Here is a 15484-nt window from a genome sequence, read left to right on the forward strand (position 1 = left end):
GATAACCACAACTACTTTTCCAGATCAAAAGATACTTAGGTACCTAGAACAGTGACACCAATTTGCAGACAAAACAACGGACTAACATTTGTGCCAGTGCACACTGTAATAAGTGAATTAAAGAATGGTTTGTTTTTTGCTCTTATGAGTTAGGAAGATCAAATTGCTCATATCTCAACTTCCCATCACAGTCAGCAAAGCAAAAGCAACAAGGCAAAAACATAGGTTAGCTAAGTGAACTTAGCGAGTGATAAGCTGGCAATGACCAGGTTCATTCAGAGCTGAGGGATGATGGTGTCAGTGTGCTCAATTTGGTGAAATTGCCACTGGAGCAAAGAAAGGAAAACTACACTTTAGGCTATTATCCAATTGCTCTGTGCTTGTAAAGCCTGTTAGGAAATAACCAGTGAAGATAGAATCAGATTTGCAGCAGTATAATCTGTTAATACTCATTGTCAAAGCATGAAAAATGGCTCCTGAGGAACACTATTTATGATACTCCAGGATGTTTGAATCCCAACAAGAGTTTCTTTGGCGCATGATATCATTCCTCAGATCAATTCCTCCATTACTATCCTTGGGAATGCTTAGCATTCTGAGGGAGCTTAACAGGAATGTTTCCCTCAGAATCTAGAACTAGGAGACACAATTTAAAAAGGTACCAACTCCTGGAGCTGAAAGGCCTGTTCCTGCTCCTGCTTCAAATGGTCTTATGATTCATTTCACATTCTTTAAAGGAATTAAGGAAGGCTCATTCTATATTGATTTAACTGTCTGAAGTCTCTGATGAATTTCCATTTACAGGACAGACCTAGCTGAGGTAGTAAGACAGTGGTATACAATCAGAAGATGGTTGCTCTGGAAGACCTGCGTTTTTGAGACTGAACCCCTGGAAGTATTAAGCACTCAGATCCAACATGAACACAGAAAACTCCTGATTATTAACCGCTGGTTACCCACAATGATCCTCTACATTGAGCACCAGGAGCACTGAACTGAATTAGCTCTATTGTCATATGTACTCAAATGAGTTCAGTGAAAAGTTTATAAGTTACCACTTACTGCGCCATTTTAGGTATAAGGTACCTAGGTACAGATTCTTCAGTACAAGTTCTTGGGGAAAAAACATTAGAAAAGTAAAGAAATAAATAGTCCAGCATTACCGATCGTAGGAATAAATTAAAAAATAGAGAAATAAGAAGTTCAGAACAGTCATCCTTCCAAACCAGTTCATGGAATTCACTGGCACCTCTCCTCCAGTCTGCTCCAGACTGCGTCTGGCTTCCTTTTGACGCCAGGGGACCGCTTTGAAATCACGTGGAGGCCGGATGTCCACGCTGAGGTAAGACTGGGCATAAAAATCACCATGCTGGGGTCGGGAGACCACCAAGCTGGGGGCCGGGATACTGCCATGCCAGGTTGAATGGATGCCTCACCAAGACCGCGCTGAGGCTTGTCGCCAAAAAGAAAGAAGAGAGAAAAGAATCACCAAAGAGAATTTTATAAAAGAAATGAATGGTGGCGGTGTGGGGGCGTGAACTCTGGCTGAAGTGTCCTATTCTGTCCTCACCTTGGATTGGGAATGGGATGGATAATGCTAAGGATACAGATGTATTTTCTTGGTGGGGGCCAATGTCAGTCACCAAGAGTGGCTAAGCAGTACTAACTAAGCTGAATGAATCTGGAAGGACATATCAGCCAGGCCTGTGGTGAGAAAACCAAAATGAGGGGAAATGTGCTTGATCCCATCTTCTCTGATATACCTATTATAGATGTATCGGTTTGTGGCAGTACTGGCACAAATAACCATCCCATCCCTCTTGTGCCAATGAAGCAGCAGACATGTGACAGATTAAATTTAATGTAGAGAGGTATGAAGCAGTACGTTTTGGTAACAAGAACAAAAGGGAGCTAACAAAATTCTAAGGGGCACAGGAACAAAAGGAGCTGGGATCCATGTGCACAAATCATACAAACATACAAATTTGGAGCAAAAGGCAGCCATTTGGCCACTTTGCCATTCAATAAGATCATAGCTGATCAGATTATTTCACAATCTTGCTTTACCTCAATAACCTTTCATCGTTTTGCTTATGAAGAATTTATCTACTTCAGTATTCAAAATATTCAAATTGCTGGGTTTTTAAGGGAGAGTGAGTTCAAAAGATCTATGACTGTCTGTGGAGAAAAAAAATCTCCTTGCCTCTGAGTCAAATAAGTAACCCCTCATGTTTTCTAGATTCTCCCATAGAAACAACCTTTCCATATGCATCCTGTCATAACCCTTTAGGATCTCATGTGTCTCAATCAATTTGCTCCTTACTCTTCTAAACTCCAGGAGATACAAGCCTCACTTGTTCGACCTTTCTTTACAAGACATTAGTCAAGTTGTTGAAGGTGGCAGGGCACATTAAGAAAGTGATTAAGAAAAAAGAACATATGGAATAATGAGCTTCATAATTAGAGGAATAGAGTACGAAGATATAAACTTATAACAAACCTTTATAAAATGCTGGCTCCGCCTCAGCTAGAATATGACCAGTTGTGGGCAACACTCTTCAGGAAGGATGTGAAGATTTTAGAGAAGGTGTAGAAAGATTAATGAGAATGGTCTAAGAGGTAAGGGACATCACTTATGCAAAAGAGTTGGAGAAGCTGTTTTTCCCTTTCGAGAAGGGAAGAGTGAGAGATGTGATAGCGTATTTAAAATCACAGCGTATTTAAAGTCAACACAACAAACAATCCAGTGACAAAAAGCCAAAGAACCAGTTATTGTGGAACCATACCTGATGTGGAATGTACTTCCTTAAGGTGTGAATCAGCAGACTATATCGCTGCTTTGGAAAGGGAATTTGTTATAAGAACATGGTCATTAAGTTTGTTATGTTTTATAGTGGCTGTATAATTGAAAGTAAAGTTATAAAAGGGATCACGTGATCTGCTCCAAATCCTGCCTGAAAGAAAGCCTGGGCTGGCTTGGTTGCTGTGAGGTCAGTGGGACTCAGGTTGATTTGCTGTAGTCAAAGTGAAGATACACTAACATCTGCAAACAATGGCAAGAGCAGATGTGTAGAATGTGGATAGATTTTAATCTCCAAGATGTGGACACAAAGAGAGAGAGGGGAGATGACAGCGGCTGTGGCCAGCAAAGAGAGAAAGCTCTGTGTTCTCTATAAGCTACTGGAGTGGAATGTTGCAGGACTGACAATTTCTCAAAGAAACACATCTGATAGATGAAAGTTCTGGAAGTGTTATCCTGCTGTGACCAGGAGGAAATATTCACCAGATTTTCTGACTGTTGTTAGTTGTTCGGAAACATCACTGGAAACTGAAAGAAGCACCTTTTGGCAGTCAAGCAATATTATCATGGCTCTGTGAAACACAAAACAGGGAGAGGAGAAAACCAGATGGAAGCTGGGAGTAATGTATGATTTGTCCGTGTGGAAACTATTATTCAGCTGAAAAGAACTTTAGGACTGCTTCCTGAAGAATGAAGCGTTTCCTTAAAGCACAACATAATTATAGCCCCAGCCAGAGATTTTCAGTTGTATTAAAAGATAAACAGAAATGTCATTTATATAATTTTGAGTATAAATTAAAAAAAGCTTCAGTCAATTTTGCTTTGGTTTACTTGTCACAGTAAAATTCTTAAAACTTGAAATCTTGTGGGGTGATCTTTTTGGTTTTCCAGTTTTTGCAAATTTGATTTCAATTTAGTCTCTACGAGGATCATAAATTAAATAAACACCCAAATAACACAAACACTCAGCTATGGGAAATGGGATGTGGAGCAAGGTGGTGGAAACTAGTTCTACTGCTGTACCAGAGTGCAAACATGGTCACAATGGGCTGAATGGCCTGCCTCCATGCGGTTACCATTTATCAACCTTCAGTGTCACTGGGTCAAATTCTTGGGGTTTCCTCTCTAATAGCACTCTGGTTGTATCTACACCATTTTAAGAAAGCAATTCATCTCCACACTTCTCAGGGGCAACTTGAGATGGACAATAATAACAACTTCATAAGAAATGTTGAAATCCCATCCATGAATATAAAACATCTGCCATTTTCAGATGCCAAAACATTTTATTGTATTATTTTTACAGTAACAGTTGTTCAAAACAGCTTTTAAAATAAAAAAAATCTGAATATGCCAAGAGAAACACTCAACAACTAGAAAAAGTTATCATGCTTAATGAAAATAGCATTCAACCATTTTAAGTATCATTTTTCCCTCTTGGATAAATACTTCATCTAATTTTTCCAGGTTTTGAATCAAACATCTAGACTTGAGCTTCAGCTTTTGGAAAATTCTCTCTCTACCAATAAATTGGAAAAACAAATAATGATCCAAACTAACGAAATTACTAAACTACATGAAAAGAATGGGTAAGTGTCCTTCAGTTAACAGTACGTCTAACAATTACTGTATTAAAACTTAACATTTATTCTTTGTCTGTTAACTGCTAGTGTTCCCAAGAAATTGTCTGTTTTGACAGTGCCTGAAACTAAATTCAAGAGTATTTAGTCACACGACGTTGCTATTACTGGACTAGTAGTCAGAGACCAAGCCTTTTGTTCTGGGTCATGGTTTCAAATCACACCAATCAATTAAATCAACGAAAAACAGAGTTGCTTCCTGTAAAAATCTATTTGGTTCACTGATGTCTTTTATGAAAGGAAATCTGTCATCCTTATCTCGTCTGGCTACATGTGATTCGATCCATACCAGAGGTTGATTTCTAACTACCCTCAAAGTCAATTCAAGAAATAGGTAACAAATGCTGACCTCGCCAGCAAAGCCCACATTCCATGAAAGAATATCTAAAAATGATGTCCCTGCATTTTAAAATCTATATGTTATGCATGCAGATCCTTCCCACATCTTTAGCCATTATGAATCACTTTGCTCAGATTTATAATGGAACCTGCAGATAAAAGTATAACATTAAATACATTTTCCTACTATTGAGAACATTATAGATTTACTTGCAGAGGGTAAGTGTAATTACAATGTAAATTTATGTCATCAGCATCTAATAGGAATATGGAGAATACAAAATTCCTTCATAATACACAACACACAGAATCTTATCAGGAAATAAACAATGTGCCATATATTAAAATGTGTGGCAGCATTGGGCAAGATGTTCAGTGAGGCTAATTTTGACGTTGAGATCATCTCACTGCATCTTTTTCACTTTTCTCAAGTGATCTGCTACGCTTCTCGCCAGGAAGTGGCTAGTGCCTCATTGATGCTCTTTACTGCTTGTTAAATGCCTTGCTAATGATCTTACCAAACTCATCATGCAAACTAGCCATTGGGAAAATTAAAAATAAAGGACACCAGAGCAGGCTTCTGGTGGATTAAACTCGCAACCAATTAGAGCAAACAGCATAATGGACATAGGCACAAACATCTTGGACATGTTCTATGGGTTCTGTCCATACACATTTCACATTGGTATCCGACACATGCCAACCTCTTAAAAATTCCCATGGCATATCTCCAATCCAATTAAAGTATGCTTCTGCACTTTAATGCTGTACCTCATTGTAATGCTGCAGCAATTACATTGTGTTCTCAGGGGCCTACACCAGATTGTATCTCCAGGCTCACTCACTCTGAGCCTACCATGATGTTCACCGCATCCCTGCGTTGCCTTTTTGCTCACTGTCCCTCAGCCAGAGATAGCAGGTTATATCATTTGCTGTCTTGTTATTACATTTAGTGCAAGCACATTTCTAGAAATCTTGTCCCAGTTATCAGCAGGTCTTGGTCCAGTCAAAGAGGATAACCTTTGTTCAGGGCTTCCGAGCAATGCAATTAGATAGCAGATTCTGATACCAGTCCAGGCTCTGCTGAGGTGGTCATAGTCTGGGTCCTCCTGTCATAAGGGGTAAGGAGTAAATGACAGATTGTATGTGACCAATCTTGACACTTCCTGTTGTACTGTGGGCTATTTTGCTGCTGGAATGTATGAAGGCACAGTTCTCACGGAAGATGAATGGCGGTGGGACATTAATTGGTTGAATTGAATATTTTTGTGATCACCTTAGATACTGATAACTTTAAACAAAGGAATTGAGGACTTGGTGATCCAACTTCAAGGAACTGAACAAGATAATTTCAAGTTTTAACACTTTTACTATAACAGATAAAATTCAAGCTGCCATTTAATACCCAGTAGGAAAACTAAACTACAGAAAAGATAACCCTTATAACCTCTTTACACAACCAATAATCCAAACCCCACACATATTTGTATTTATATGTAAAAGCTTTATAATCTGCTCTCCACAGGGTTACATTCATTGGGTTCACATCTTTTCACTTCATTGAGTGATGATATTCTGTGACTGTCAAAAGCTATTTCCTTCAATTTTCTGAAAAATTCTGAACAGACTACCAGCAGTAAGGCTCATTGTGGCAATTTGTCCTCATGGCCTTAAGGACAAATCTTGAGTCTTTAGAGGGTCATGGAATATGTCTCTTTGACAAGAGACTACCTTTCCTTCCACATTCTATCTGGTGGCTTGCAGAGGATTTGCAGCCTATGCTGCTCTGCTGATTATGCCAGCAGCAGTCTTTCATATTCAAACTCTCTCTCTTCCTCTCTGCCTAAAAACTCAGACTGAAAATCTGATTACAACCAACTGTGCTGCTCATCCCTTTTTTCAGGTTCTAAAGCATACATACATTTCAAAATCTTCTGAATTGAGTTCTCCTGTCCCATGATAACACAATTGTACAGTCTTGCTGTGGGGCAAAACTCATAGAAGATCACATGACATGAATGACATGGTGGCTCAGTGGTTAGCACTGCTGCATCACAGCATCAGGGACTCAGGCTTGATTCCAACCTTGGGTGACCGTCTGTGTGGAGTGTGCATATTCTCCCAGTGCCTGAATGGATTGCCTCCCATTGTCCAAAGATGTGCAGGTTAAGTCTATTGGCCAAGCTAAATTGTCCCATAGTGTTCAGGGTTGTGCAGGTTAGGTGGATTAGCCATGTTAAATGTGGAGTTACAGGGAATGGGGTGAGGGAGCTGGGTCTGCGTGGGATGCTCTGGAGGGTCACTGAACATGAAACATTAACTCTGATTTCTCTCCATAGATGCTGCCAGACCTGCTGAGTTTTGCCAGCAATTTTGATTTTTGTGTTTGATTTTGATTTCCAGCATCCACAGTTCTTTGTGCAGACTTGATTGGCTGAATGGCTTCTTTTCACATTTTAGAGATTCTCTGATTGTCTGACAACCTTCATTCCTCCAGTTTTCCTTGATTAAAGAGACAGTCCCAAAATATAATCAATACAGCTTAACATTCATCACAATTTGTCTTGCTTTTCATGGACATGCTGTTACTTGGTCATTTTGAACATTGTCCAATAGATGCCAGTATTGTGTCCATAATGAACCATTTACTGAAGAGCACAGTTATTTTTGGTGCACATGCATGTACACATAAATACAACAATCATCATGGCCATTAGCTTTGCTATATCCAGCCACTTCAGCCATTTCTTCATCTCACATGGAGGGAATCTGAAGACTCGGGAAAGCTTAGCAGAGTGGTTGATCCATCTCAACCTTCAGTATTTTTGGCTGGAGACAGTTACAAAGGCTTCAGCCTACTCTTCTGCATGAACGTGCTGGGCTCCTCCATTGCTAGGGTTGGAGGTTTCTCCTCAATTATTTGTTAGATTGTCCACACTACTATTTCATAACAGGGCGGCAGAGCTTTGATCTGATCCATTGGAATTCCTTAGCTCTGTCTAAAGGAAATCTGATCAAAGAACGTGATGCAGTAAGAAGAATTTTTTCAGGAGTTGGTTACTGAATCAGAATTGCTTTTCCTTGGTTGTTTTATTATCAGTTGTGCATTGTTGAATCAATTTGCCATTAGATTAGACTGGGTTTGTCTAAGCTTTCTGGGCTGTATTTGAACCAAACTCTAAATGGGTGAAGCTCCACTGAACTCATTACCATAAGTGTTTAGTCCTTTATGTCGCTATAGTTATGTCCTCTTAATTACAAACCGTTTTCTTAAAACTCTATTAATTCAAACATTGTTTGCTTGAAATTTCTCCGGCAAAAGATTAAGCTTTTGGAAACAGCGGATACTAATTATTGCAAATGTTTTATAATTTAGTCATTCTCTGCTTGGACAACCAATTATTGAATAGTGTAAAACTCTAAGAAAGGGTTGGTTTTTGCATTAATATTTTGTCTGTCACAGATGGCTAGTTGATTTACTTCCTAAGATGTGTTACAAGCTTAAACTTGAGTCCAAGGGTCAGTTAGATTTAACAGCTTGGAAAAGTAGAAATGAGGGAACAGCAGTGTATCATGTGTCCAGTGTTGTCGCTTATAAAAGTTGACTTAAGCTCACATTACAATTTTTTGCATTCCATTTCTTGTACCGCAATCAACTGGGCTATGGATTCAATAAACAATTTGTAGAACATAACAGGAATAAAATAAGCTAATTCTCCATAGAATAGAATGTTTTGCTCCAGAATTCGCTTTGGAGTCTCTCAGTACGACTGTAAACTTCAAGTGAAGTGTCAAGACAAGAATTGACAGTAACGATACCAAAAACCATTTTCTGTTTCAATAATCATGGCAGAATTAAATTGATCAGATAATGAACCATCCTTAAATGTTTTGTCACTATTTTCCAAAGGTTCTTCAGGTATTTAGAAATATAGCTTTTAACATCATACTTCCTCAATAATGCAGAGATTGTAAATTGATATAAAAATAGACACATATAACTATGTTGGCAGAGAAAATTTCAGTTTGCAGTACATCATGTCCTTTGCTTACATATTTGTTGCAATTATCCTTGATGGACAAGTTATAGGACATTGCATGGTGATTTTACTGCTTTTCACTTTTTGCCAAAATGTCAAATTAAACTTTTTAAAAAACTTTCCTATTGAAAAGCATGTCTCAGTAGTAAATATAGCTTTTCCTTTGTAAATCAGACTGAATTTAAATACACAACTATTTTCAGAAAAATCCATGTTAAATCTAATTTGTTAATTTTCTTTCATAACACGTGGAAAGGTGAGCAATTATTGCCCAGCTCCAATTATACTTGGTGTGTTTAATCATTTGAGGGGTTAGTTAAGAGTCAACCGCAATATTGTATAGTCGATGTTGTAGAGTCATATGTAGGCAAGACCAGGTAATTATGGGAGATTTCCTATATAAAACAACAATAATGAACTAGATGGGTTTTCATGACAATTGAGCTTTGTTGTCAGGGGGCTATCATCAGTGAAAGTCACTTTACAGAATGTGCTCTCTTGGAACTTTTAGGATAGGTCACAAATATGAAACATTAACTCAGTTTTTATCTCTTTACATTAAAAGTGACATGTCCAGCATTTTATGTTTTTATTTCAGATTTTCAGCATCCACACTGTTTTGCCTTTGAAGGTAATAAGGGTACATGCTGTGCTGTGATACACTTCTCAACTGTAAGATAATAAATTTCCTATCTACTGTGGTCACCCTAGTCACAACTGCATGCAAAAGCTGCATTAACATAACTTTGTTTCATTTTTGTTAGTTTACTGGAACAAAAAGTCTTAGAAATGGAAGAAAAACATGCAGCTGAACTTGAAACACTGAAACAAGAAAAACAGCAGCTCCAAGAATTAGTAACACGACAGAATTCCATAATCGAGGAACTGGAAAAGCAGTTGGTTACAGCAACATTGAACAACACAGTCATTCAGAAACAGCAGCTTAACTTGATGGAAACTGTTCACAATCTGATTAACCTCGTATCCCCTGATGGTTGTGAGTATTTGCCCATTATTTTCAACTCTCTTGACTCAGCGACAGGGTGATTCTTTAAAAGTCAAGTGATACAAAATATTTGCAATGGTCTGCTTAAGCACAAACGTAAATTTTAACTTGTTCTTAGGAACAAACCATTAATGTTTATTGAAGACAGACTACAAGTACCCTGTTGAAGAACATCTTCAATTGCTTAAATCCAAGAAAAGTTCAGAACAACAAATGCTTTGCTGCTAATGAAAACCCCATGAGCCAACAAAAAAAATGGCAAGACATTATTTTAAAAACAATGCTGTGGTTTAATTTGATATCTCTTGTCATGGACCATTTTAAGAAAATGTTTACATAAATCTGCAGATTGACAGTCCTTGGCAAAACTGAACCAATCTTGAACTCAATCAAGTTTCTGTCTACTGTTTATTTGCTTGCTGTCTACTGTTCTTTTACAATATGTTATTCCAAATACTTGTTATCACAAAAATAAAACAGGGACTTCAATAAATATAAGCTGAAGACAGAAGGTACAAGACGAGGAGCGCTAACTTTTAAAATGAATCTCATTTGTACTAGTTAGTAAAATCTGGCTGCTGTCATTTAAATTACTGTCCGTGTGCATTCCCCAGAGATGAAACAGTGTAAACTTTTACAATGAAGCTTTCAGTTGCAAGTTGTTATGAAAGCAATAAACTGTAACTCGTAGATTTTCAAGGCAAGGTATTTCCTGTATTCCTTACTAAGAGGGTGAGTGGATGGGTAAAAATGACAGGCATTGTTTGAAATTCCTTTTGACATTACACAAAAATTACAATACTACCAGGACTCATGAATTCAGCCCTGTAGTTGATAGTCATGTATTATCTTTTTTCTATTATAGCTATAAACTGTACCATAAAAGAAAATCTCCCAATGCGTTTCTAACTCTAATAACTAAACCTGTGCAATATTTATTTTTTTGACCAGTGTAAAACAATATTCCCACTTTGGTTACTATGTACTTTAATTCCTTAAGAGGACTTCATTTACTTGACTCCCAGTTTTGTTTGGAAATACTGTACCAATGAACCCAGTTGCAGCCACAACTCTCAAATCCCAATAATTAAAGCTGCTCAATTGGTGCAAATTCTTTGAATGAGTCAATGGGAATAAGCAAAGACTATTGGTTAAAATAATTATTGTTGATAAGTTAGATTGTCACTTGTTTCATATTACAGCCAAAAGCCCATTTGTAATCAAAGAGGAACAAATCCACTTTAAAGATTGTGCTGATGCTTACAAATCAGGACTTCGAGCAAATGGGATCTATACACTTTTTGTATCAAACACCACTCAACCAAAACAGGTAAGTGTTGACAGTGAGAACTTATTAATTACAGCTCTGAGTACAAACACTATGAAATGTAACCTCATATTACATTTTCATAGGATTTATTAGAAAATAGGAGCAATATTAATGTTATCACTATAGTTTTAAGCAACTTCCTTTGCAACAAATCAAGAAATAACCTTAACCCAAGAAATAATTTCATTTGATTTGGTAATTATAATGTTAATTGAGACAACGTGAGAACCAATATTTACTGATGAGCAATATCTTGGCCTGTAGTCTGAAGCCTGGTCTTCCTTAAAATCTTAGCAAGCTTTTGTAACTCCCTAGATTATCATCTTCCTTTTCCTGGTGTCAAGTTTAAGGTGATTTTGTCTTAAGGGTTTGATACAGGTACAAATTGATGACAAATAAATTGTGTCTATTACCAACCCATAAATAAAGTTATGGAAAAAGCTAACTTGCTTTGTAACTCCAATTTTTATGTACCTCATTGATTTTAACATGCGATGTTATTTGCTGGTTCAGTCAGACAAGTTTTTAAAAAATATATAACACTGATATTACATGATGAATGGTAATGTCTCAAATTATTTACTAGATGAGAAAGTTCAGTGATGTGGAAACATTAGAAAAAAGGGAGTAGTCTCCTTAGATGAGATAAGATTCGGGGAGGCCGAGTAAAGGCATTCAAAAGTATGAGTAGATTGTTACTGTAAATAGGGAGAAACTGACTGGCAGGTTAGTAAATAGAGGATGCAAATTTAAGGTAATTGGCAAAATTATCTGACAGCAAATTGTGATCAGGAATGTACCACATGCATTTGAAATGGTGGTAGAAACAGATGTAGTAATAGCAATCAAAAGGAAAGTGGAGGTATGCATGAGAAGGAAAAAATGCAGGGCAATATAGTTGGGATGGGGGGGTGGTTAAGGTGGTGAGATGGAGTGATGAAACTAATTCCCTTATATTTTTGGAGAGCCATAATGGGCTGAATGACCCCCTGCACTGTAATGAGTCCCCCCGATACTGCTTTTAATTAAATTAAGAGTATTATACAATATAACATTCTGTTGCCAGTTTGGATTTGTACACCTTAGGCTATCAACTTCATCCCAAGAAAATCAACCATCATTTGACAAGAAACTATTCAGATTTGGAAGCTATTGTGAAATTCAAATTTAAAATGATTCTCATGTGTCATTGCTTAGAGTCAAAGAATGTTTAAAACTGAATATTTTAAGAAAAAAATTAACCTTTTTTCTAATCAACCTGATCAGAGATTTTATTGCATACTTCTGGAGCAGCTGGGAGTTGAACCGGGTCTCTTGGTTCAGGGTAAGGCACAACCACTCTACTGCAAGGTGGCCCTCTGAATTATTCTGTTAACTTTCAGATAGAAACCACCTTAAAGCTGCAAATATAACTTTCATTAAGGAGATGATTAACTAATTATAGAGTCACAGAGGTGTACAGCTTGGAAACAGACCCTTTGGTCCAACCCATCCATGCTGACCACATATCCCAATCCAATCTAGCCTCACCTCCCAGCACCCGGCTCATATTCCTCCAAACCCTTCCTATTCATATACCCAGGATGACTCTAACACTTTCTGCTGCTGAAGTGTATATTCCGTATGATGACCTGCATTGGTTTACACTTGTTTTCAGGAGAGACAGAGTTTCATTGCGCAGTAATTAATAGATGAATGTGTTTTTGTAGTTATACTAACTCGCAGAGCTACCATACCATAGGTCATGATACCAGGCATTATAAGGATTCTAAGTCCAAGTCGATTCTGTTAAAATGATTAACATTTTTGTAAATAATTTAGCATACTTGCCTTCATTGCTCAGACCATTGAGTATTGGAGTTGGGACATTATGTAGAGATTGTATAGAATTTTGGTGAGGCTACTTCTGGAGTAAACTGGAGTTCTGGTCTTCCTGCTATAGGAAAGATATTACTAAACTGGAGAGGGCTCAAAAGAGATTTACAAGGAAACTGCCAGGATTGGAGAGTGAGAGTTATAAGGAGAAGAAGTTAGATAGGCTGGGACTTTTTTCCACTGAAGCGTAGGAGGTTGGTGGATGACCTTATAGAGGTTTATAAAATTTTGAGGGACATAATAAGTTGAACAACAAATGTCTTTTACGTAGTTTAGGGGAGTTCAAAACAAAAGGGCATATTTTAAAGGTGAGAAGAGAAAGATTTAAAAGTGACAACTTTTCACACAGAGCATAGTTTGGGTGTAGAATGAACTGCCAGAAGAAGTGGTACAGTTACAACATTTAAAAGACATTTGGACAGGTACATGAATAGGAAAGGTTTAGAGAGATATGGGGCAAACGCAGGCAAGTGGGACTAGTTTAGTTTGGGAAACTTGAATTGGACTGAAGGGTCTGTTTCTGTGCTGTATGCTTCTGTAACTGATCACTATTGCTGACTGTACTCTACTGATGGTTTGCTTTTTGACCTAAATTGTTCCTGCCTTTCCTCTGACTTGCTGGTTACTTACTGGGTTATTCCTAGCTATTTAGTTGGGAATCGCTATTGTTTCAAGAATGTGATACTTAAGTCAATCTGACACACTTCCAAAACAAAAATCTGGAATACTGAGGTGTGACAACAACACAAATAATATTTTCTTTCATCAACAAATACAAATAGTTTTGGGGCAATGCAGCTGACCTAGAAGGACAGACATCTGGACATATTATGAAGACCAGATTAAACTACTTTCTAAGAGAATAGATGGAACAACTGGATCATCTCTAGTTTCTCCCCATGTGAAATGTTTGGAAGCAGATGAAAAAGGCTTGACAAAAACCAATCTGGAACTGGATTGAAGAGGTGAATAGTTTTGTTTTCAAATGAGCATCAAATGTTGAGTTAAAATGGCCAAGACATGAAGTAACCACAAATATCTTTCAAGTGATTGAGAATGCTGAGAATGAACACAGAACAGCAGCACTCCAGATCAATTCTACATACAAATAAAAGTGTTTTTTAGTTTCTAAAAACTCTATAGAGGTCACATGAAAGGCCCTGAACTACAAGATAAATCTGTGAATGAGATGCCAATGAGTTGAATCTACATTTAAGGGCCAGTCAAAATTGTGTTCAAGTGTAGGCAAGTCAACAAGTTTTCAGTATTAAAATGATTCTAAATTGAGCAGAAATCAGCTATAATAAGTAATACTTTTGAAGGCAATAGAATAGCGCTTCTTTCTCTGGGACATTTCAACTCTAAGTGAGAGTAAAGTAAACCTCTGACCTTCCACAATGATGTTTTGTGCAGGGTGTTGTACACCGAATAAATCATTTTTTGACTGCCTGATATGGCAATTAATAGCCTATTCAAAGTTGATTTGAGAAAGCTGTTGGAAGCTTGGATGCCCGAGGGCCTGCATACCTTCACTGTGGCAGAATAAGGAGCCCTATCACAGTTGGGAAGTAGTGAGCACAACAGTCTTTGATTAAAAATTATGTAGCCTGCAATCACAAATAAACCATCTAATTGTGAGTCAATGGAAATGACAGTTCGGAGGAAACTAAGTCTCAAAGGGACAGGGTTGTGCAATGGAACAATCAACTGACCGCGATTCTGTGAGGACTACGTTAAATTGTTTTGATTACATAGATGTGAAAGAAGCTTTGATCCTTGAGTGATGCCCTGAAGTAGAGTGACATATGGGTCACTGTTGGGGACATATTTTGCGGCTTATTTTATTTCAGTACTTTATGCTTCTGCTCATTCAACAGGTAATTAACATGATTATTAACTAAACTGTGCATATCATTTATTGTTTCAACATATTAGTATACAATGTACTGCAAAGAGTAGAACATTATGTAGAATGGTAGTTTAGAGAAGAAAGATAAACCTAATTCTAACTACGAGGAGTATGGCTATTACAGCTTTAATGGCACAAAGACAAGTGGAACAAAACTAATGCTAATTGCAATTAAAATTAATATCAATGTGAGATATTCATGATGCTAGGACCCACTGCTGTGGCAGAATGAAAAATCAGTTTGGAAAATAAACCATAAAATAATTGCGTCCGAACTATGTAATGTAATGATATTGTTTGATTGAGAAATAAAGAGAAAGTAAAGCCTTTGTTGAGTGCATACAAACAAATCAATGGGACACCATTCATACAAATCAACTAGAAACCAATTCTTTGGACTCCAATGGCAACAGAGAAAATCCAGTGAGATGCAGTAATATGCTTTGCTGAACTGAAGAAACCCTGCGATGACACCTATCAGATTCTGGAAGAGTGTTAAAGTTAGAGATTAATATTAAACAGATTTTAGCATGTGGAATTTGGAT

At 37.4% G+C, this 15484-nt stretch overlaps 2 protein-coding genes across 4 annotated transcripts in view; one reads left to right on the forward strand and one right to left on the reverse strand.

The window, feature by feature from the left end:
* Nucleotides 1-15484, reverse strand: part of mcph1 (microcephalin 1) — a 323112-nt gene that overhangs the window by 116190 nt on the left and 191438 nt on the right. The window lies entirely within an intron of this gene.
* Nucleotides 1-15484, forward strand: part of LOC122541993 (angiopoietin-2-like) — an 85781-nt gene that overhangs the window by 33886 nt on the left and 36411 nt on the right. For both annotated transcript variants that reach the window (XM_043679289.1, XM_043679296.1), the window contains exons 3-5: nucleotides 4268-4389; nucleotides 9584-9816; nucleotides 11028-11155. In XM_043679289.1, coding sequence (XP_043535224.1) covers nucleotides 4268-4389; nucleotides 9584-9816; nucleotides 11028-11155 — 483 coding nt within the window. The remainder of the gene's footprint in view (nucleotides 1-4267; nucleotides 4390-9583; nucleotides 9817-11027; nucleotides 11156-15484) is intronic.

The sequence above is a fragment of the Chiloscyllium plagiosum genome, chromosome 3 (genome assembly GCF_004010195.1).
Source record: "Chiloscyllium plagiosum isolate BGI_BamShark_2017 chromosome 3, ASM401019v2, whole genome shotgun sequence".
Taxonomy (NCBI): Eukaryota; Metazoa; Chordata; class Chondrichthyes; order Orectolobiformes; family Hemiscylliidae; genus Chiloscyllium; species Chiloscyllium plagiosum.